The 24916-nt window shown below is 31.3% G+C and overlaps 2 protein-coding genes across 4 annotated transcripts; both read right to left on the reverse strand.

Moving 5' to 3' along the window:
- Positions 1 to 7501: 7501 nt before the first annotated feature.
- On the reverse strand, positions 7502 to 11825 carry LOC137826146 (putative pentatricopeptide repeat-containing protein At1g12700, mitochondrial). 2 transcript variants are annotated; one of them, XM_068632012.1, is made up of 2 exons: positions 9943 to 11817; positions 7502 to 7662 (listed from the first exon to the last, which is right to left on the reverse strand). In XM_068632012.1, exon 1 carries the CDS (start codon positions 11699 to 11701, stop codon positions 10025 to 10027), a length of 1677 nt encoding a protein of 558 aa, XP_068488113.1. In that variant the 5' UTR covers positions 11702 to 11817; the 3' UTR covers positions 7502 to 7662; positions 9943 to 10024. The 2 variants fall into 2 exon arrangements, with proteins under 2 accessions (XP_068488113.1, XP_068488112.1); XM_068632011.1 differs by lacking the exon at positions 7502 to 7662 and adding an exon at positions 8929 to 9390 and having other exon boundaries at positions 9943 to 11825.
- A 1769-nt stretch (positions 11826 to 13594) lies between these two features.
- LOC137825067 (uncharacterized) lies at positions 13595 to 20798 on the reverse strand. Of its 2 annotated transcripts, none has more exons than XM_068630742.1 (13): positions 20423 to 20798; positions 18956 to 19062; positions 18261 to 18299; positions 18039 to 18131; positions 17820 to 17936; positions 16955 to 17050; positions 16553 to 16666; positions 16225 to 16278; positions 15990 to 16037; positions 15186 to 15336; positions 14817 to 14982; positions 14481 to 14550; positions 13595 to 14393 (listed from the first exon to the last, which is right to left on the reverse strand). In XM_068630742.1, exons 2-13 carry the CDS (start codon positions 19019 to 19021, stop codon positions 14145 to 14147), a joined length of 1263 nt encoding a protein of 420 aa, XP_068486843.1. In that variant the 5' UTR covers positions 19022 to 19062; positions 20423 to 20798; the 3' UTR covers positions 13595 to 14144. The 2 variants fall into 2 exon arrangements, with proteins under 2 accessions (XP_068486843.1, XP_068486844.1); XM_068630743.1 differs by having other exon boundaries at positions 20349 to 20715.
- Positions 20799 to 24916: the final 4118 nt, after the last annotated feature.

The raw sequence follows: 24916 nt of genomic DNA on the forward strand, positions 1-24916 counted from the left end.
ACCCGCTTGTGCTAAGGGATGGCAAAGCGGGGCGGGCCGACCCGCAGCCCGCTGCTAAAAAACGCGGGGTGAGCTGACCTTTTCAACCCGCATTAGCCCGCGCCGCATTAGTCCGCGGGCCAGCAACGGGACGGGGCGGGCTGGCCCGCTAACCACAAAAAAAAAATGGATGAAAGTTTTTCTAAGGCGGCATCCAATGTTATTGAAATTGAAGAATGTCAATAATGTTTATGTTTAATGTTTTTGAATTAATGTTTGTTTATGTTTAATGTTTTAGAATTAGGTATTTTTAATATTTTGAAAGTGGAAGAATAGTGATATTTGATATTTTAATGTTTTGATGTTTGACTATGTTTAAAAAGGAAGAAAAAAAAATAAGTTTCATAGTAACAAATATATAGGTTTAATTTGACAATTTTTTAAGAACAAAATGTAAAAAAAAAAAAATGCGGGCTAGCCCGCAAACCCGCAGGCCAACTCTCATACGGGGCGGGTCGAGAATTCTAGCCCACAATAATTTTGCGGGCGAGCCAACCCGTCCCACATTTTCGCGGGGCGGGCTGGTCCACTTTGCCACCCTTGTGCCGGTGCTGAGACGAACCTGTCCCTTTTTCACTGGTTCTCTTCCAGAAGAATGTTAGCAGTTCAACTTTTTTTTATTTTTACTATAGATGAAAGTTTATATAAATGACATATATTTTTAGTAGATATTGTTTTTCATGAGTTTTTTTTTTTCTCATTTAAAAGTGAGATTTGTAAAGAAAATTATAATTATTCTACCGATGATGAGGTTTAGGTGTGTGTTGATGAGTATTCAAATGGTCACACAACATACAAGGTTAACGATGCAACAAGTACTTCATAATAAACACTCACAAATCAAGATTAAAATAAAATTGGGTTCAATTAGACTAAACCTAATCCGCCAAATACCCAACACAACCATATAAATAAGAAAATAGTCTACGGCTAAAGAGAACTAACTCTCATCTGAACTAACATCATTTACTTTTATCAAAAATTAGATTGAGCGTCAAAATATAATTACTCATGTCAAGAATTTAAAAACCAAAAATATAATTACATAAAACCAAAAAGTATAATTACATATACCGACTCAAAGATAAAAAAAAGCCGAAAAATCCAAGATTGATAAACTAAAAAAATAAAGCATAGATACTTACAAGAAAATTCATAACTTCTAATAAATTCTAGTAATATAAAATATTACAAAACAAGTATACTAAAGATTGATGTTAACACTATTAAAAAGGTTTTTTTTTTGTCACGTTGATGGATATTAAAGTATATTTCCACTAAAATTAGTTAAAAATAAATAAAAATGGTCAAACAGTATCTTAATCTAAAAACTCTCACTAAGAGAAAATTCACAGGTGAGAATAATAGAGAAATAGTTCCATTAAATGAAAAAAATTACTATATCTATATGAAGATAAGAAAAAACAGTTACATTCTTTCTTATAATAGAATAATGCACTTCTCTTTATAAAATTGGAAAACACAAAATAAAGTTAATAAAGTTGTAATATCCCAATTACCTTTTTTCATTATATTATACAGGTGGTGATTTTTTTTATGTAACTATTTAATAAATAAATATTTTGGGAAACACCACAATGTTAAATGGGTTGTAATTAAATGTTTAAATAAAACAGGCAAATTTTCTATGTTGTGAAATTATTCGTGTCTCTTTCTAAATTGGACTTTAAATTTGTAGCTTGTTATTCCATAACTATTCTATTACAAAAACCTAAATCAAAACATTCATTTTAGATTTCTCTAAAGATTTCTCTAAAAAAGTATGTATCATCATTGGGTTGGGTGACCGAAATCTGGAATCATAGGAATTTTATTATTTTCAATAAGGGGTGGCTTACGCGTCTGAAGTGTTTGTTCTGGTGCAAGTAAAGGTGTGGTCCTGGATTTAAGCTAAAATTCGCTTTGTTTTGTTTTCCTTTTCTAATTGGTGTCTGGAACCTATATTGTGTATGAGGATGATGTTGTGAAGTTTGTTTTTCAGGATTAGTATGGGTAAGGTTTTTTAGTTAGTTGGTAGTAATCGTAGGAAGTTGGTCTTTTTGTGTATTATGTATAAGAATTGAATCACTCTTGAAGTGGTTCTCATTTATTCATTTTTTTATTGTTGATAAAAAAAATCATTGTAGAGTTGATACAGGAACCCTTTGAAACATTATCACATATAAGGGGAATTTCATGGGATCATCTTCCTATTGAATCATCTCATATGAATGTTGAGATAGCCATAATAATACCATTGTTTCACTACAAGAAAATCATCAATTAGAAACCAATTTTAGAGACAAAAATAATTAGTTGTTATAGTGACTAAATTAGAGACCATTTTAGAAACTAAAAAAAAATTAGTTTCTAAATTAGTTTCTATTATTGTTAAATAGTTTTTAAATTGGTATCTAATTAGCTACCAAAGTTTTAACTACCAATTATTAGATTCTAAATTTGGTAGCAAAAACTTTGGTTTCTAATGAGATACCAATTTAGAAACCCTTTAACAATACTAGAAACTAGTTTAGAAATCAAACAATTTTTTAGTCTCTAATTTAGTCATTATAGCAACTAATTATTTTTTGTCTCTAAACTTGGTTTATATTTCATGATTTTCTTGTAGTGTTGGTGTGAATAAATTGTAAAGAAAAATGCAATCTCCAACTAATGAAAAGTGTTATGACTAAGGTTGATAAGTGATGTTTTAGTGGATTAAAAGATAATGAGATTTGAAGTGAATAAAACAAGAGGTTAATATTGGATTATTGAGGAGTCACCTTACACACTCCACAACATTCATTTGAGCAAGTTTGTGTTAATTAAGAAGGGTGAAGTGGAAGCACAAGGATCACTACTAGAGAATCATTACAAGATGGAGAGGGACAAAACCATGGTATTGCTGATTATCTTAATGGAAGGTGACTAGGAGAGTAGTAGTATTCACACAATAAATTGTATTTATATAGTATTCTAGTATAATTTTTTTTTTGTTTGTTAACTCACAAAGATAGAGATATAGAAAAAGAAGGGAAAAAATAGAGAAAGAATGTTATTATAAGTTTTTGGTGCAAGACTTAATGATGACTAAAGCATGGTTGATGAAAGATATTATATTAGGACTTGAACTGTGAGTGGTGGAATGTTGACTTGCAAATGTGGTGGTCACCATTTGGTTTTAGTGCTTTCGGTTTTGGATGAGAAATTTGAGATGCACACATCAGAAATCGTGCTAACAGTTCTCAGTTGATACAAAATCACCACTTAAAATATTACAATCCAAAACTATGAGAAATAAATTGAAAAAGGTGATTCCATTAACAATATCACACTAATAAGAATTTTGTGGCCAAGTTGTTGCATGTGTTAATTTTGCATATGTAAAGAGGATATTTGAAGTGCTTATGATTGTGACATGATCCCATTATACTTATAAGTATGTGTTTAAACGTTTTGTAGTTGTCCCCACCAACTAAGGTTTGTCTATATATATGATTTTGTGTGAAAAAGAATTTGAAGTGGAGTGGTGTCTCTTCCACAATGTGTAGATTAGTGTAAGAGAACCAATTGGCCACGACAGTGATAATGGTAAAAGACAAGTTTTGATTTTAGGATCCATAGATCACACAACATAATTCAAATTTACTATCAAGAATGTCTTTAGTGCATAAGAAAACTCAAGATTATAATCTCTGAAATCTTTCAATGACCTTTCAAAATACTACAATCTTATCTAGATTGATTTCATCTATTATGTGTACACATTTGTCTTCAAAATATTTGTGTCCAATCATTAAAAAACAAAAAAATTAATTCAAAATTTTAAAAAATATATAAAGAATTTAAAGTTTTAAAAAATTAAAATCTTATGATAAATCAATAGTAAAATGTTTTAAGTCTATTTATAAACATTTTCAAATACATATCCATTCTTCCTTCACTTTAAATATTTCAGGTATCAGCCTTTATTCTATTTCTTTGCATAGAATTTTACTAGAAAAATGGACAAAATTTCTGATACAGTTTCAACACAAACTTAATCTTTGGATTCTTGATGCGATAAAAAAGCTAATAAATAAGGTAATTTGAGATCATCTGACCACTTTTATATTATCATCTTGATATTGTTGTCGTTAGATAGTTTATCATTATATTAAATGAATTATGCTAAATCTTTTAAATTTAATTTCAACATGAGGGAGAAATTGTTTATCACATGTAACTAACTCATTATATATAACATTTCTTTTACAAATTAAATTAATATGAGAAAGAATTTGGAATTAAACTAACTATAAAACAAATTGAAAAGTAATTCAGAGTAAATATTATACCTTTTATAAACAATATGAACCGTGTAATAACACTTAAAAAATGTAAAAATGTAAACGATATTTGCAATGGCTTGTTTAGGATTTATGTACAAAAAGTAAAATGAATTACTCTGAAAATATAAAAGCTAAAGTAGTTATTAAATTAAAATATAAAAACTAATTACAATTAAACTACTTGACCATAAATCTTAAATCTGACTGACTACATTATTAGGTCGATTTAACTAGTTTACTTTTTTGTTATATATTAATAAATGTTTATAATCATATATATTGAAAATAGATAATTTTTGGGAAATAAGAAAAAAACAAAGGTTTAAACTTTAGTATATGAACAATGTATGGACACATGATGGATGAATACTTTATTTTATTCAAAGGGATAGAAATATTATTTGAGATATTTATTGGATGTCTCTTTAACTCCAGTGGAATCATCTGATTTCTTATTAAACAATCATATATAAACTAAATATAAAAAATTAGATATGATTCACCTTTTTAATTTTAATTTAATATAAAAATAAATTAAATTAATGTTTTACGGTTTAATTTGAATAAATTTTATAGTTTTGTTACAATAAACTTATTTAACATATTTTACAAAGAAATTATAAAACATTACTAAAAAAATTGTTAAATATTTTATAGTGAAAAATTATCAAGTAGAAATATATGTCGTGAATTATTTTTATTTCAATTTTTATATTTGTAAATAAATTATATAAAATTAAAAGTTATAATACAAGTTTGCTATCTTATTTAAAATATATATATATATATATATATATTGTAATTAATGTTAACCATATAATATTCTGTTTAAATATATAAGAATTTTTTTTATTCAACTCTTGATTTTTAATATCAAAGTCGAACAAAATTGTGTGGTTTAAAAAAAATAAAACCTAAAAATAAATAAATAAAAATTGTCTTAACTGATTTTTAATTTTTTGATCGAATTTTGATTGTTTAAAAATTCAGTTTTGATTGACTTTTAATTATTTTTTAATCAAATTTGGATTGTTTTTTTAATAGATTTGCTTTACAAGAGTGGATTATATCTCTATTCAAATAGTAAGAACATGATCGGTTATTGATGAGGTTGTATATTCTTTGAGAAACTACAACTAGTGCTCAAATTTGTTAAAGAAGTTATTTTCATCGTGAATATATTAATCTATGACAATTTTTATTTAAGTAACTTAACAGTTGTTAACAATTGTTTTTCTAAAATAGTTTCTTAAATAACTTCATTATCTATTTAGTAATTATTAACTTATTATTTATGTTTCAAGTATAAGGATTAGTTCAAAATTCAACTCTAAAAGTTTACATGTTTAGAATTGAATGAGTTCTTAGCATTTTTAGACCGTTGTATCTAAATGGGAGATAACAAGTTTAGTAAGAGAGACATCATATTTATCTTTTCTTATTTTTCAACTTTGGTTCACTCTTACATACATTTTATACATATATAGAAACATTTAGGAATAGCATATTCAGATAACAAAATAAATATACACAACATTTTAAGACATGAACCTAACCTCTCTTCTCAATCAGTATGTGATTCATATTAGGAGTCCCATTCATGTTCAATGTATGAATGATTTGAAATTTGTTTAATCTCTACATATTTCAGCTCAGGAAAGAATGATTTCAAATCGTCTATGTCAACATTCAATCGCTTAAGGTACTTCAGACGCAGTATGTCCACCTTCCACCATTTAAAATCTACTTCCATAATTTCCACTTTTCCTCCACTTATATTTACCTCCAAGGATGACAACGAACCTTTCCTCTCGCCAGGCAAAAACTGTCTTAAAAAACTCTTTCCAGGAAAACATTCGAGATGGAACTTTCTCAAACGTGGTGGCAAAATTGTCTGGAAAATGTCATACCTTGAGTCAGACACACTCCAAGATATCTTGAGACACTTAAGCTCAAAAAAACCTTCCAAACTTTGAAAATCCATATCCCTGATTATGGCCTCCCTTCCTATATGTATGCTGAGTCGCTTTAGTTTTTTCAAATTTACAAGATCTGATATTCTGTAAGGACTCTTTCCAGGAGTACTTATTACAAATCCCTTGAGTACTTCCAGATTAGTGAGCTTCTCAATCCCTTTTGGCATTCCCTCCAGAAGGTAACACTTGGACAAAATCAGATGTGTGAGACTTTTCATTGATGAAATATCATTAGGTAGTGTTTCCAAATTATGGCAAGCTTTCAGATCAAGAACTAGTAGTTTCTCAAGTTCAACAATGGAGGATGGAAGCTCGAATATATTTGATATCCCACGAAGGCTAAGATATTTCAACTGCCTTAGATTTTTTAACTCTTTCAAAAATTCTTCACTCTCAACTTCAATGTGATGCAACGGTGAATCTTGCCAACGTCCAAGTTGAAGCACCACTAAATTCTTTAATTCATTGACCCATTGTGGTCTAAAATTCAAATAACTTGCACCAACATTGAAAACAGTATGTATAGAGTAACCAAAATACCTATCACCCAGTGTCTCTTTTTTTTGCTCAAGCTGTAACTCATAACGTAGTTCAGTTGCTCCATAAACGGATACTTTAAAACAATGTCCACGATAGTTTGCATTATGTATTGCTACACGAAATTTATTGGAAAGGGGATTCTTTCCATTACCATTGCGTACTATCGCATTACATTTCAAAAGATCATCAATCACCTGCTCACCCAATTCCTCTGCTGTTTTGTTCTCTGTCTCTGTATTTTAAAGGAATCTAATCCAATCCACAAATTAATTGCATTTCTTTTCCTTATGACAGAATTCTGAGGGAAAACTACGAGAGAATTCAAGCAATATTGTAATAGAGGGGATAGGGAATAATAATTAAATTGAGACCTACTCCTTTGATAGGGTTGTTGCAACTGTTGTGACGAGTGAAATATTTGGCCACCCTTGTGATCATCCTCCTTAGATGAGTCATCAAAAGCATCCACTGGAACCAACTTGTGAGCAGAATCTTTGATTCTCTTGCAAATGTCATCCATGTCTTCATCCAACTTCTTGCGCTCTAACTTGCAAAGATGGGCATGCACCTCTGCTAAGGTATCAAGCAGTTCTTCTTCATTTTTCTTCACTCTCACAAATACATCCTTTATCTTGTTCAGATCCAACCTCAACTTCTCCAACTTCCCATCAAATGATTCATCTCTTCCCCTTTCATGGAATTTGCTCCTTGCGATCATCAACTGCTTCAACAACAAGGGTACTGCTTTCATCTTGTTTGTTCGAATCGACATTTTACTGCAAACAAACAAATAATACATAATTACCCAATTTTTTTACTACATAAATTCATTTTTGTGTGTATGTATACATACACTCACACGTACCTTTAGAGGCAAAGACAGAAAGAAAAGAAGAAATAGAAAATAATAATTACAATAGCGAATCTTGGAAATGATGGTAGACTCTTTAGAATGATGTGAAGAAAAGAAAAAGTGTGCATAAGTAGAAAAGTCGATGGAAGATGATAGATGATGCATGAAGGAAGCATAGTTATAGTTGATATGGAGGGAAGGTAAAGGATATAGTTTTAGTATGATATGAAGGAAGGAATTGCAGCACAAAAGCTTCATGTCATTCTTTGAGTAGCTGCGACTTCAATGATTCCAAACAAACCTGGATTCTTCACGCTTAGTTTATTTCCTAGAAAGAGACATGTTATAATATTTGCTATTCTTTCAAATCAAGGATTTCATTAGTCACTCATGAAGATACTTGGGCAATAATTTATGATTTGGAGATTCTTTTCAGAGAGTTGTTGGGTATGCTGTTGTTCTTATTATTATTTTCAAATTTATAAATAATCGAAGTTTATTTTGTAGGTTTAAAAAATATAAGATTTTCTTGGTTTCTGATACGCTCTGTTTAAAAGAAGCAATATAGTCTATTATTTATTTTCTAGGTTTTAGACAAGCAAATATACTAATTTTATAGACATAAACAGAGTGTATTAACAGATAATTATTAGTTCATAGTTCATTCATGAATGGTTCTCAAAGAATATAACTAATTCTTAGTAACACTACTCCTTTTGCAACTTTTCCATGTACTAAACATCACCAAATAAACCATATTAATATCCCAACAAAACTTTATTTGAAACATGCATGTATATTTTTTTCAGACATTTAAGCTACAGCGTATCAGTTGTCAAGGGATAATCTATATGCAACTATAATCAAGAGATACAACAAACGAAAATTTCATATTTATTTTCATAAATAGAATGGAGCTATTAAATAATGGTTATGGACCTATGGTTATCCATGGTAAAATGATCCAAGAACCAATTCAATAAACAGTGCAACATGAATGGCCCCAAGTACAAAAATTACAGATCTTGATCAATTGAAAGTATAGATTTGACAGATAAATAAAAAATATCAGAAAAACATACATCACAACAAATTCTTTGTATTTAAGTGGTAATATATACCCGATTAAACCATTCAAGGAACACACCATTTATACCTGATTTTAATAGAAGAAAATGTGAACAAATTACTCCAATAGATAAATATATATAAATTCCCTTAGAGGGAGAAAAACTCACTACCAATTGGTTTTGCCAAAACCAGCTCAACCAAATCATCTGTTGTGCCCAAACTTTGTTTACTTCATTCGGTATAATTTTCCAAAAGGATTTAAAATTCTGTACAATCATTTGAAACTTGAAAGTAGGTTTCAGGAAGAACCATTGCCCATAAAATCAGCAATAGCTTTTTCATAAGCTCTACTGGATTCAGCAAAGATGTCCTCAATATACTTTGCAAAACCTTCCTAAAATCTGAAGATTAAGTTGCAGAATGCAGGTTCTTTACTAAAAGGTCTTGGAAGCAGTGTTTTCCATTCAAATGATGGGCACGAGAAATACAGATGCAGCATCTAGTGGGGGCTTTCTGATTGCTGATATGTTAGGCATAGTTGACTGCTTATTCTCTCTGACGTGCTTACAATGCTGGATTGCTGGAGGAATATTATTGGTTTGGAATGGAGACATCCATAAACATAAAAAAGAGAAATTAAAGAAAGATATTCAATTGTGATAGGAATACAGTTAAACTGACAGAGACTTCCATAAACATAAATTTACAATCTGCCCAAAAGAATTTTTTCATATATTTTCAAGATTTAATTCTTCTAACATTACCGGGGAGCAATAGAATAAAACAAAATTACAAATAACATACAAGTTTACAGACCAAAACATACAGCAGCAGATTTTCCACAATCAAGAATTATAATGAAAGCTCTGCGTATTTCAATGAGTACCAGCATGATATATATAAATTGCAAAGTGAGAAGGAGAAAACACTATATATATGGCTGCTGAAGTTGGAGTGATCCAAGAAAGTCTACTATGAACAAAGACTAGAGATATAAACTTTCTAGCAATGCCATTACTACAGTTATCATAAAAGGATGCTTGTTTTTTTCTTTTACTTCGTTCTCGTATATTTTTTATGTGCTGCTATGAACAGTATCAAAATAACATAAGTTAGCAATGAAGTATCTAACCTTGTCATATCATTCTTCTAGAGTCAAAGCTCCCAGCAGCTGTTTGTATCATCAAAAAACTTGATGGTCCTAACAATTTCTATTATTTTGCCAGTAGAGCACGAACCAAGGGATCAAAAGTTACAGCATTAGGAGGGAAACCATTATCTACCATTTCCAAAAGTAAGGCCTCTGCTTCATCAAATAATCCCACTCTACAGAGCCCATTTATCATAATATTATAAGTCCGGATATTTGGACCACAGCCTTTCACAGAAAGAAATTGAAAAATCTCTTTAGCAGCATCTAATCTTCCACGTTTGCAAAGACCATCTATAAGTATGTTATAAGTACGAATATTTGGAGAAATTCCCATGTCAACAATGCGCTGAAACGCATTCCCCTTATCAAGACACTCGCGTTTGAGATAATCATCTAACAACACATTGTAAGTGATCAAATCTGGTGCTTGACCACTCACACGCATCGCCTCAACCGGATCCCACTCAAACAAGACTCTACCGGATTTTGACAAACCATCAAAAAGGCAATTATAAGTCGCTGTATCTGGAACCAAATTTCTCTTATGCATCTCCATTAACAGCCTCATGGCCTCATCGACCATCTTAACCTTACAATACCCATTAATCAAGGTACAATAGCTTACAACATTCGGTGATTTACCTCTTTCAACCATTCTATCAAACACCTCTTTGGCCTTACTCACACAACCCATTAAACAAAAACCATTCATCAAAGCATTGTAACTAACAACATCAGGCTCCAACCCTCTCTTAATCATCACACCAAATACATTCCTCGCCTCCGCTACCATCCCCAACTTACACAGCCCATCAACCAATATATTAAAGGTATAAACATCCGGCCAAATGTCTTTGTTCTCTTGCATTACCATCTCATTCAACAACCTAACTGCTCCCTGAAACTGACCAGCCCCACACAAACCATGAATAAGAGAATTGTAAGTGAAAACATCAATACAAAATCCTTTGCCAACCATCTCAGAACACAACCCACAAGCTTCAGTAACATGTCCCTCTTTGCACAAACCATCAACAACCATATTATACATTATCAAATTAGGCCTAATTCCAACACTATCCATTTTCCTCAGCAACTCAATAGCACCCTTTGTTTTGCCCACTTTGCACAACCCGTTGATCAAAGTGCCATAACAAACCTCATCAAAGGAGAACCCTTTGGACACAGCATGGTCATGCAAGTTGAGTGCCTCAAAGGTTCTACCTTTGAGGCACAATCCCTTCATAAGGGTAGTGAGGGTTAATGGGTCGACCTCAAAACCCCTTTTGACGATTTTCCCCATGACGGAGAAAGCGAGTCCCATTTGGCCCAAGTGGGAAAGGGAGTTGATGAAGATGCTGAGAGTGACGAGGGAGGGTTTGGGGATGCCCTTGGAGTCTAACTGGGAACAGAGGGAAACGACGGTGGAGTAGCGTTTGGTCTTCATGATTGATGAGAGAATCCTGTTGAAAGAAACAATTTCGGGTGTGGGATGGAGGTAGAGCATGCGGTGGAAGAAGGAAACGGCGTCGTCGAAGGTGGAGGGATTGGGGAGGGGTTTCCGAGTACGAGAGAAGAAGCGAGTGGAGAGGGTGAGGAGAGGAAGGGAACTGAAAAGGATGATGGACTTCAACATGGTGGTGGAGAAGGAGACATTGGAGGTTGTGTGGAACAAAATAGGATAGAACAGAGTATTTGCAGAACATAACAGAGTATTTGATACCATTAAATTGGTCATGCCAAACTCAACAAATCTTCTCCATTATGAGGTTGGAGACTTGGTAGTTGTACCAGGATCCAGTTTTAACATACAAATTTGTATCAGGGTCCAGTTTAACATGATATTTTTGTTGCAGAAAGGAGGATTTGAAGTGGGTTTTTAAATTTTTTCTGAACAGTCTTTTTATATACCTTAATAAAAATTTAACCCTTGTGAATAATGTAATTTCTTCTCAAATTTTGATATGAATCTATACGGAAGTAAATGCTCATCATTAATATTTTATTTTGTTGCATAAAAATAAAAATAATAGAAATATCAATTAAGATATGATTTATTTGATGTATTAGTGAATTCTATTTGTTGTTAATAAAGTCTTCAATAAGAGAGACGTAGTTGTAATTAGTGCCTTTACTTTACTAGGCTTTTTATTTCGTTTACATAAGTTTCACTGTATTAGTAAAAGTAGTATACATTTCCTCTGCAATTTTGTTTGCAATAGTTTGGTACCCAACAAAGCTGGTATTAGAGCTTCGAAAGAAGTTTGATAGAATGCTATTATGAAAACCATTATTTAGAAGGAGTCTTCCAAACAATTGTGGTACTCAATGAAGGTCAAATATCAAGAAAATGCTCAACTTCAGAAATTTCATAAAAACTTTGACCTTCTAAAGATGAAGGTGGAGAGATGATCACTGACTTTATTGCATGAATCATGGTGGTGGCCATTGAGATGCGAAATTGCGAAGAAGATATAACTAACGCTAAGATGGTATGAACTGATATTGAAGAACTATATGATAAATTTGTATAGGTGGAAACGTGCAACGTAGGTATTGCAAGTTGTTGCATGCTCGTCTTGAACCACTCTTCTCACTTGCAACTATCCATTGGGTCATTGGAAAAATTCAACCAACGAGAAAAAAATGGAAGAAGTGATTGGAAAAAAGGTAAATCAGTTATAAGGTGAGATTTGTACTTATATATTATGAAATGTTGTTATTTCTAGTTAATGTGTGATCTCTAACTCACTTCCTCACATCAAGATCCTCTAATGATTTGATAATGGCCTAATAACAAATGATCTGATAAATCCAACCAATTTTTACTATAATAGACTTTAAATAGACTCTAAATGACTCTAGTATCCTATTAAAAAAATTGACTTTTAAGTTATGTAGCACACACTGACACGGACATTGATACGACACGGACAAGAAGATACGTATAATTTTTAAAATGTAGAACACAGATATATTATATAATTATGAATTATATAAATTGACAATAAGATGTATGTGCACAAATATGTTTTAGCTTTTTTTTAACAGAAAGATGTTTCTCATGACTGGTTTAAAAAGATTTGTTCCTTATTTTTATAATTATAATAAAAATTTATACAATAAGTTTGAGTTTTAAAAAATTGATGTATTTTTTCTTTTTAAAATATTATTAGAATCGTGCTAGAATTGTCAGAGATCCAACAAATATTTTTTGAATTAGACACTTCACTGATACATGTCATACAAGTATAGTGTCCGATACGTGTGTCTGACACCATTAATTTGAAGCAAGGCAAGAGGAAGATGGAGGTCTGTCTCATCTCATGAAGGTACACAAACACAAAGTCATTAGCAAAGTCACTAAATACTTCATATCAATAACATGATTACCAAAAAAAATGATGTTTCATTCCTTTTATTTCTGTTCAATTATACTCTAATTCTAACATTATTTAAGATACCATCCCAAAGTAATGTAATTAATCAAAATGTAAAAAAGAAAAAAAAATGTAGACTAAATCGAAGATTTGACCATGAGTCCAGATTTTCAAAAATAGGAAGATCAAATATCTATAATGTAAAAATAAAAGGACCGAAAGTTTTGTGGAACAAAATAGAAAAATGGAAGTTGTGTTTAAGTCTTCTTTTTATTAGAAGTGTATCCTGATTCGACTCTGAGTGTAGCAAATAAACATATCTTTTGTGTCCATTCTCGTTACAAATGCTAATCTAATTAAAGAACCACGAAAAAAAGGAGGGAAAAATGAATGCAACATCCATTATGGCCACCATTGTTCTTAAGTACTACTTCTTGCAGCTCTTCATGCATTAGTGAACATATTCATTTAAGAATCTCTTCAATTATGCATGCAACTGTAGGCTTGCTTCTTCATTTACATTGAACTGCTGAGTCAGTGACAGAATCTCTTCCCATTTCAGTAGAAAGCATACTGATACAACACAGAAGGAACTACAGAGTTTGGCTGCTTCAGCAATGGAATCAACTATTTGAGTCTCCGACAACAATGCATGTGCATGTTGAAAACTTCATCGTGTTGGTTGGCCAGGAACAAATGAAGAAAAATGCTTTTGGGATTAGAACTAAGATTAGCTTAAAAATTGAATTAGACCAGTTGCTGATATGAAGATATTGGCAAAAATTGGTTGACTGAGATTCTCTATACATCATGAATGTTGGAACCTAGCAATTTCTCCTCCTCTCTTGGAATTTCAGTGAGTTGAACACCAGATCGCGAGATCTTGTTCCACTCGTTTTCAACTCTGAAAAATATCCACTGGAAGCGACGCCACATCTCCAGAAGAGTGATAGCAAACACTGTCAGGTAGTTATGGCGGAGATGAGCAGATAATTTGTATGTCCATGAGCAGCGCAGAATGAAGTTGGTTCCAATCACCCAAAAGTATATCTGCAGCTCAGAGACTAGATTTGTCAGATCAAACGAAAAATATCTTGCATCTTTGTTCTAAGATGCTAAGATGCTTCAGCTTCTTACCCATTGTCGACCATAGAACATGTTGGAGACTACACTTGATTTGTTGAACTTGAATATGCGAGAAAATCCACTGTAAAACAAAGGTAAAAAAAAGGATAAAAATGTCAATATAAAGTGAAATCAGTGTGATTACTTAACATAAAAAGTAGAATGGTGCGTAAAGCTAGCACATAGACTCCATGTGCACATAAATATGCATACCATGAGTTGAACCTTCTTTAGTATATTTTTTATTCATAAGGTTTAAAATTAAATTTGGTGAAAGTAACATTTCCATCTGAGAAAATTGTGAGGGCTGTTATTATCAATATGAAGGAAAAGATGATAGATTTGTACCTTAAATCCCAATCTCTGGTTATATCCCAGTAAAATGAATAGAGGGAATTAATGACACTAGAGAGAAGCCACAGTGGCCGATACAGAGTTGACCATTTCTCATGGAGAACATGGTATTTAAGGGCTGAAAGAAAAATGACTGGAACTGCTGTTGAATATTTCAAAGCTGGAAAACAAAATGCAAATGGTGTTAGAATACCTGGATAACAAGCAATGCAATAATCACAGACATTATTTTAAACAAGCAATACAAAGATTGATTTTTGTGCCTTAGAAGATGACGAGCGTTTGCACTATCAGGACAACCACTCAACTGGGACATCTTACACTTTCAGGAGGGCAAGGGATAAAGTTACCAAAAGCAATTACCATTGAAGAGGCAATTTTTTTCTTTGGTATCTCTGTACTGGCGCAGACATTGCAATAAACGCCATATATAAGGAAGAACAAGGACCATTGGTATCGCAACTGAGTGACTACCACAAACTGAATCAGCTTCAAGCCAAGCAATTGTGGCAACCTGCATATTATGAAAAATACAAATATAGTATTCAAATTCACCATAACAAAAATATGGAAGGAACATGTAAATTTGCACAGCTAAAAGATGAGAGAATGGAATAGGCTTCTTTACTATTTTCAAAAACAGTTTCTGGTTTCTAAAATTTATTTGTCCCTGAAAACTTTGGAATGTTTGTTCCTTGAGCACATTTCTGTTTCGAGAAGACTTGAATACAAAAGAAGAGGACAAGAAAACATCTTCCAGCTCTTTCTGTTTTTTAGTTTCTAAAACACAGATTTGGAGATAAATTTCAATATTTAATATATGTTGGATGAGATATTGGTTGCAGAGCTGAGTAGTATGATTTAGAAACAGTTTTTAAAACAAAAAAAGCAAGAAGGGAAATAAATAAGCCTGTAATTTTGTTGAATCTACCACATAGTACCCAGCTTGGCACCCATTGTATCAAAAGGAAGTAAATGCAAATGAGAAGATTATAAACATAATAGAAGATCAATGACCAAAATGAAGCGTGCATGCAAAGTAATTTTTTTGTCAGGATATTAAAATTCTGTTGTTATTTCAACTAGGACTCTGAAAGACAGAAGAACTAAAATAGAGATGACAAGTTACAAGCAGTATAAAGAAAAAGAAAATTTGGCAAAGCATACCTGTCTGTTTACCATTCTGCACACTGAACGTTCTAAATCTGAAAACACCTGTATGCAGTGCACAATTAGGAAAAACAACTAGGAAAGCAATGATTATAAGTATTAGCATAATAAAAAACATTGGTACATATAACAGCAGCAAACCTTTTTTTCCAAATAAATGATTAAATAGGCAAGGTGATCATCAACAAAGAAGAATGCACCAAGAAATAAGTTATTAAGCTATGTACTGTACCTTTGCCATGGAGGTCAAAATATCAGCCACGAAAAAGTCTGGAAACGTAATTGGCTGTAAGAAGAAAAGAACCATTATTTGTAAGAAAAGTCATAAATTATATAAATGACAGGCATGAGAAAACCAACCAACAAACTTACAGAAAATAGTAAAAATAACAACTTAAATTATTAAAACCATTGAATCAAACAGTAGCTCTCGGATTTGTAAATTCACAACAATAAACTTAAAACACAAAATTATTGGATTTTCAGGTGCTTTGTAAAAGAAACCAAATGCTGACCAACACTCAAACTTCCATGTCAAGCATGACAGTCAAAAATCTTACCTGCAAAGGGAAAGCTATCCGAAGTAATGTCCTCAAAAAGAAGTATCGAGAGGACAAATAGAAAATATCAAAGGGAAAGATCAAGACTACTGCAACAATAATGTAGAGAAGCACCTGCAATACCATATATATGTCATATGATCAGAATAAATGTTAGCCAAAATGCTTCTCATAGAAAGGATCACAGGAAGCAATTCATTTCCTAGCAGAAAGAGTTACTCCTGACCTTAGAAAAAAATTAAGACATCAGCTTCCATCTCCACAAAAACACAAAAAATTACAATTACATATATGTTTAACATAATGAAAAAACGTATATCAAATCAAGCAAATAATATCAAATTCAAAGCAGCAGTCACATTCTACTATTGGTGATAGAGGATAGAGAAACAGATACTAAACTGGTTGAGATGCAGCCAGCGATACTTCCCCATGAGAATAGAGATAAAGGTAAGCAGTCATGCTAGTAGGGACAATGATTGTCATCCAAGTGCTACACTGAAAATAACGTAACAGTTGAAGTTAATACTTAAAACATGGATAATGGATCTACATAGTAGCAGCATCAAACCATGTTACTGACACAACTTCACAAAAGATTAGCTTGATGCAGAAGCATGGGTTAGAGATTGGGCTACAAAATCAGTTTGTTTGCATAAATTTCTCTATAAACATTTCGGGAGAAGAAAATATGCTGTATAAACTAATTAAATTCTCCAAAAGCTAAAAGTTGTTTATGTATAAGCTAATTTGTAGAACAATTTATCTTCAAATTCAATTTATTCATGTTAGTAAAGTCCACATTAATTCATTTCTTATTGCTGATATGTTAGACATAGTTGACTGCTTATTCTATCTGACGTGCTTACAATGATGGATTGCTGGAGGAATTTATTGTTTTGGAATGGAGAGGAGACATTCACTTGCCATTTAGTATGAATTCAATTGTTTGCTCCTAGAGCAAAGTGTGTTCCTACCAACATCCTCTTTTTCTCCCCTCTCTACCTTTGACTCCTTCTACTGTCCCTCTACAAATTCTGTTTTATATTTTACTGTTGACAACCCATACAAAGGCTAATTTGGCTTTTAAGTGCATAAGCATTTATTACTTTGATTACCAGTATGTGTTTCAAAGAACCAGATACAGACAAACTTATAGTTGAAATATTGATTTTAAAAATCATGAATCAAGAAAAACATCAAACTTTCCACTTTGCATTGAATAATGTTTTCTCTAAAATGAAGGCTGAGCAAAGAACCTGACTACCTTCCATATCTCTTTGTGTGTAAGGTGGTTTTGATCAAGATCAAAGACCTTGGTATAGCTTACAGTGGATTGTAGAAATACCCACAAATTTACTCCCCAAAGCCAAACCATCATAGTCTGTATATAACAGTGAAGAAACAAGAAAAGGTATAAAATAAAGTTCCATAAAAATCGTGAACAATGTACAGCATATACAGGAGAATTAAACCCCCGACTCACCACAAGAAGGAGAGGATTGTAATACAAAAATGCTTCATATAAAAACAGATCTCTCAAATTTGCGTCCATTCTCATGACAGAATCCCAACTAATCTGATACCAGGAAAAGACAAATATTAGGCGTGGAATACGTATGGAAAATATCAGAGGCCTACTCGATAGATGCTCATTGGCATCCATGGACAATTTTTATATAATAAAAGTGAAAAGACAGGTTCCAACCTTGCAGCAAATAAGGCCCCATATAAGAAAGAGTGTCACCTGAAAAAATATATACATACATGGACAGAAGTTCATATACAATACAAGTAAAAAAAACTGAGAAATTAAAGAAAGATATACAGTTAAACTGACAGAGACTTCCACAAACATAAAATTACAATCTGCACAAAAGAATTTCTTCATTTATTTTCAAAATTTAATTCTTCTAACATTACCGAGGAACATTAGAATAACACAAAAATTATATTAAGGTACAAGTTTACAAACAAAAACATACAGCAGCAAATTTTCCACAATCAGAAATTTAATGAAAACTGTGCGTCTATCAATATGCATCAGCATGATAAATAAATTGCAAAGTGAGGAGAAGAAAGCATTATATATATGGCCACTGAACGTGGAGAGATCCAAGAAAGTCTAATATGAACAAAGACCAGATAATATAAAGAAACTTACTAAGCAATGTCATGACTACAGTTATCATAAAAGGGATGCTTATTTCCTTTTCCACTTTGTTTTTATTTTTATTGTGTATCAGTGTTACGTTTTGTCAGCTTTGTTTCAAACCTATGAAACATTAAAATAATACTCCAGCTTAAAGGACCTCCCAGTCCCTCTACAAATAAAAAAAACATCCACTTGAACAGAGTGGTGTCGACCACTGAACTTAAGCAAATTGTGTATGATATACAGACCTTGAACCTCCACAGAAAAGTTGGAGATGGCATAGCACTTTGCATAGGTGAAATTATACTCTTCATTGAATAAGTGCTATTGTATTATAGGATGTATCAGTATGATTCTGCAGAACAAAATGAAAATAATTAGAAAAAAAGAGTGTGAAATGTAAGAAAAGCAAAGCAATCTTGGGGGAGAAAGGAAAGAGTAGCTAAACAGAAATAATTTCTTCTTTTCTTTTATTAAATTGTAAAGGACATTATTAAGACACAGCTTAGTGCGATAAAGCTCTCACTATTACTGTCTTTTTAGGAAGGATCAGACCCTCTGAAATGGGTCCTTTCTTTTCATCAGGAATAAAGGTCTTGCCACAACTTAAACTTACATTCACGCCACATGATGACAACTCCAACCACTGAACTGAGGCAGAGGACATTATTAAGCAAATAAAAAAGGAAAAAACCTGGGCTAGAACTCATCATCTTCCAGAATACTAGTGGATTTCACACCATAGTTCACCAGATGCATTAAGCTCTCGAAGCTTAATTGAAATTGATGATGAATAATCATTGCTAAAGTTCAACATGTATATTGTTTTCAGAGAGTGCAGTCTAAAATGCTTTATATTTTCTTGAAAAGGTAAACAACTCCATGCTTATAGATTATTAGCACGTATGCATGCCATTGTCGAAATGTAACCTGCTCCACTCCTGACACACATTAACACAAGGCAGGCATGAAAACTCCATTTATATCTTACACAATACATTGTGTTTAATCTCCTACTTCTAAACTATGTTCGGAAACACAGCAATGGCCTTTGTCTGTAGCAACTTGCAAAGGAGGTGTCCTTAACTTTTGTGCACACAGCATGGGCTCTGGGATCACATCTCCAACATTCTAATGATTAACTTCAGTCATAAAAATTATACAAGTACTATTATTACCCAACCAGAAGCTCTTAATTGTTATCACTTTTGGGAAGCTAAAATGGGGTTTTCATATACTGACACAGAAAAACGAGGCTAGTCAACTGCCAAAAAGAAGGCTTATAAATGCTAAATCTAATGCCCCACATAAAAAGCTCATAAATTTGGGCGTGCACTACTGTACAAGCATATCCAATCCTTCAATAAATCATAACCTCCCTCCCATCAAAATCAAAATTACAACAATAAAAGCTCACACAATTGTCATGCACGGCAACAGGAGCAAATTCATTTCCAATTCCAATTACTCCATAGATTTCAAATCCCACAACTAAAAAGTTCAACCCAAATAACCACCGCTTTAACAAACAACATCACATCACAAAGTACAAAAATGACAACAGAATCAAGCAAAAACCCCACGTAACAAAACCCATCAAAATCAAAACTTGAGAATCTCCCACCATTCGAAGAGCCCTACCTCCTGGGAAAATCCAACAATCAGCTTCCGGGGAGAAGCAAAAAAGGCGGAAACGAATCAGATCAATTAATCACCTGCTTTTGCAGTCAGAAAGCGAGTCAGATCTGATAGCACAATTACGATAAACTTTTAGCGCGCGAAGGACGCTACATAACAGAGGAGAATGATGACGATGATGGTGAAGGTGTTGCGTCAATCTCAAAGCACCTTGCTTACTTGCATTGCTGGCAAAGAGATTTGGTGAAAACAAAAACCGTGGCAGTGTTGTTATTTTACCCGCCACTCTGAATTACAGTTTCCACAGCAGAAAATAGAGAAAAGAGTGCACACTGGATTCACTTGGAAGAATAAGAAGAATGGTTACTGTGATCTGATCATATTCTTATCACACTCTTTTCTTTTCTTTGTTTGGTGAAAATGGAAAACCATGAAAACATTGAAATTTTCTTTAAAAATTAAAATTACCATTTTTATGGTTTCTTATTATGACATTGGAAATTTCTTCGAAGTCCTTAATGAATACTAAATGTCTATTATTCAAAACTATATCTTGTGTATTCAGACAATCTACAGTGTTACATTATTCTTCTACTCGTAATAAAAAACACAGTTTATAGTAATAATTAAATGTTATTTTAATATGTTTCATTTAGTTTATTTTTCAGCCCTAAAGTATTAAGATTATATGTATTTCTTTTCCATTTTTAGTTGTGTTAATTGTAGGGTACTCACTAATTCTGTTGCTTTAGCTTTACGCTAAAACAAATTAATCCGAACCGATTATATTTAATTAAATTTGTTCGAAAAGGTTTATAAAAAAATTAATAAATTCAAATATAGTCAAAGTGATAAAAAAGTGTCTTAACTTAGGTCGTCCAATTTTCATAAAACAAATAAATTGTTACTATAATTTATAGTAATATAAGATAAAAAAAAGTCTTTTTAACAATTAAATTATTCTTTACATAAGAGGGACTCAAGGTCTCGTTCCTTGAGTCTTATTCACTTGTGTCTTCTTAGTCTCCGTTTCGAGTGAGTTTTAGTTGTCGACATATGTGGAATATATATGTAATAAGTTTTCTGACACTCAAATTAATATTCGATAACTCTAAATAATAAAAATTATTAAATACGTATTTTGGTTTGGACTAGGTTAACTTATTTATAAAAAGTCAAGTTGGACATATAAGGTGTTCGACATAATTAACATGAATATAAATATTAAATCTTATATTAGCCTACTTATTTATAAAGTTGAGTTGAACATATGAGATGTTGGACATAATTAACGTGAATAACACTCTTAAATATTCTATTAGTCTGACATAAGGTAATGTAATTGAGAAAAAAGAGTTTTAGAAGATTATTTGATTATATGATCGAGACCTCTTATGTACGAATTTAGTTTGACATATTTTATCTACACAATACAAATATTTATTTTCTCTATAATTATCACTTTATATATATATATATGAGATGGATTCCTTTACAATATCTTACTTAAAAAATAACATATAATAAACATGACCCATTCAATAACACTATATAACATATAAGAAAATGAAATAAAAATTTAAAAAATACAAAAGTCAATTTTTTTAAGGTCACTAATCTAAGAGTTAAAAAAAAGGATTCGATTAGTTCTAGTAGGTTTTGGTTAGGATGTAAAGTAAAAAAAATGTAATCTAACCATTTTATTTGTTTGAATTTTATGGGTTTTTCATCTTATAAATCTAATACATTGAATGCAACTATTTATTTGATCTCGAAATTATTTTCTTTCTAACAGTGAATTTCCTTTTGTCAATTTCTTTCTAACAACGTGTACTGTTTCATTAAATTGTTGGCTTTTCATTAAATGATATTTTCTTTGATAACTATTTCTTGGAAGCTTGAGAGCTTCTTCCTCACACTTTTCTAATCCAATGTGGGAGGTATAAGTAAGATATAAAATGTATCTTCCTCCTATCTATCAAGAAGATATTGTTATTTTCATGTGGAAGTGTTGCTATTTATTCATTGAATAGATGTCCAAATTATAGGTTCTTCGGCATTCTTAAATGTTTTTTTTTTTTTTTTGCATTTAACAAATAATTTGTTTTGAACATGGAAAGGGAAAAGAGGGTGGAAATTCTCAAATGGGTTTGATAACAAATTAATAAATGGGAAAAGAATATATGATTACTATGTTTAGGAAACTTGATGAAATGAATATGAGCAAATATTTAAACTGGAGGATGCTTTCATGCCTTTCTATGTAGTTTTAGTTTTAGGCTTCATCCACCGTATCAATTCAAACTCACACTCAACACACTCATGTGAAATTATCTTTAAGAATTTGAAATCTTGTATATTTATATCGGTAATTCAAATCACAAAGTTCTGAATATATAAATCCATAACCAATATGTTACTTTCGGATTTCGCCATCTGAAAGCTTATCGGGACAACATAAATGATTTTCGAATATCAAGATCTATAAGCAAACATAAATGAGTTTCGGATTTTGATCATCAACATCATTTACAGCACATCATTCCAAATATAGAAATCTATAACTCATAACTCACTTCCGGATATGGCCATCCAAAAGTTTAAATAAAATATAAAAATGATATTTTAAATTTAGATATTGAAATCCAGAGTATATAATAATCACTTTCAGATTCCTACATTGGTAAGAAAACTAAAGAAAATATTGAATTTTAAATTTTTTGTTAATTGCATGTCTTAAATGATACGACACAGTGAAAATGTCATAGTGAAAATTTACCGTAGTTTTAATGTCTTAGAGGTAATTCAATCCAAACCAACAATTTACATTAAAAAAAATAAAACTGGTCATATTAATATTATTTTACAAAGTAAAAGTTATGTTAGGGTTATCTTAATAGTGTCATATAATTTACCACACACACATTTAAATATAAACATGGGGAGTCACATGCACCAAATTGATATCAAGTAAGAAATATTGTAGTAAACTTTATTTATAGAAACTAAATTAAATATTTATGTTTAATTTTTATCTTTAAAAAAGTACTAAAATGTGATTGCTATAAATTATTCTGCAGTACTCTTAAAGTTTAAGTAATTGACCAAGTTTCAAAAATTGGAACGAAGCACCAATAGGGAAAAAATAGGATGCAATAGTATACTGTGAAAGAAATGAATAAACTTTTAAATAAGAAAATAGGATCAGTCTTAATTTTACAAGCCAAATTAATTAGTAATTATAAATAAATATTTTATGTTTTAAGCATTTTAAATTTGAGTAAAAAAACGATTATTTAAGAAAACGGAGGATTAAAGTTATCATTAAGAAGGTAGTTAAGTTTAACTAAATAGTGATTATTATGAAAAAGTCAATGCAAGCCAAACATAAAAATAAAATAAAATTAGACATGTAGTCCATAAGTTTAGCTCTATACTTTCCCATAGTCATGAAATTGTTTTGCTTAAGCTATTCAATTGCATTTAATGTTGTCATTGAATGTGATTTGGTCCAATATTTATAAGTCTTGTTTATGGAGATATCGTGTATAATACGATTTCCTACAATTTAATAAAAAATGAAAACCAATTTAATTAATTGGAAACAATTTAGATAACCTTTTAAACCTTGAATTCTAAATACATGTTTTCATTACTTAGAAAAATAACTTTTTACATGGATTTGAAAACCATCAACTTAGGTGACTTATAACAACCAATACAAAATGATAAAAAAATTCATCAATGGACACTAATTTTAAAATGATTTAAAAAATATCTACGAAATTGTGTATAATTATTTCTGAGTTATCCTTTAGCGTGGAAATTTTAAGTTAAGCAGTGTTATTGAAACATAACAAATCATTGCTTAAATTTTAAGTTAACCAATGTTATTGAAACATAATATATTCAGTAAAAATTGTTCTAGAATTTTGTTCCTGATATTAAGGAAAATTTGTTCTAAAAATTTTGTTCGTGTTTTGGAATATATTTCATATGTTTTAAAAAATTTATTCCAAAAATCTTGTCCAAGAAATTTTATTTAAAAAATCTTGTTCTATAAATTTTATTATGTTGTAAAAAAGTGGAATGTATTTTATGAATTCTAAAACGTGTTATGGTAAGTTACTTTAAATAAGGATAAAATAGTCATTCTGAAAATTTTGTTGTGCAGGTTCAGAAATGGGCTGCAAGAAGTAAAAGCTATGATACTGTTGCACTTGGCTCATTAATCAAAGCAGTGATAACAAATGCATAGTTTTGGATTATTTTTGGGCAATTACTTCCTGCACCATATCAATGCACCCAATTTAAGTATAAAAAGACGAAAGTACCCTTAAATAAATAGGATTATACGTTACGGATATTCTTTTCTGGAATGTTTCCAGATTTTTTTTTTCCAAAACGAATTTTATGTATTATGGATTTTTTTTATCCAGAATGAGATTTTGAATTTTGAATTCTGGATATATTTGTCTCGATGGTGTTTTTTGAGTTTTGGATTTTCATTTCCAGAGTAAATAACTTTTTTGGAATCAAAAATTTTATATTGGATACAAGTTAAAAATGAT

The sequence above is a fragment of the Phaseolus vulgaris genome, chromosome 8 (genome assembly GCF_000499845.2).
Source record: "Phaseolus vulgaris cultivar G19833 chromosome 8, P. vulgaris v2.0, whole genome shotgun sequence".
Taxonomy (NCBI): domain Eukaryota; kingdom Viridiplantae; phylum Streptophyta; class Magnoliopsida; order Fabales; family Fabaceae; genus Phaseolus; species Phaseolus vulgaris.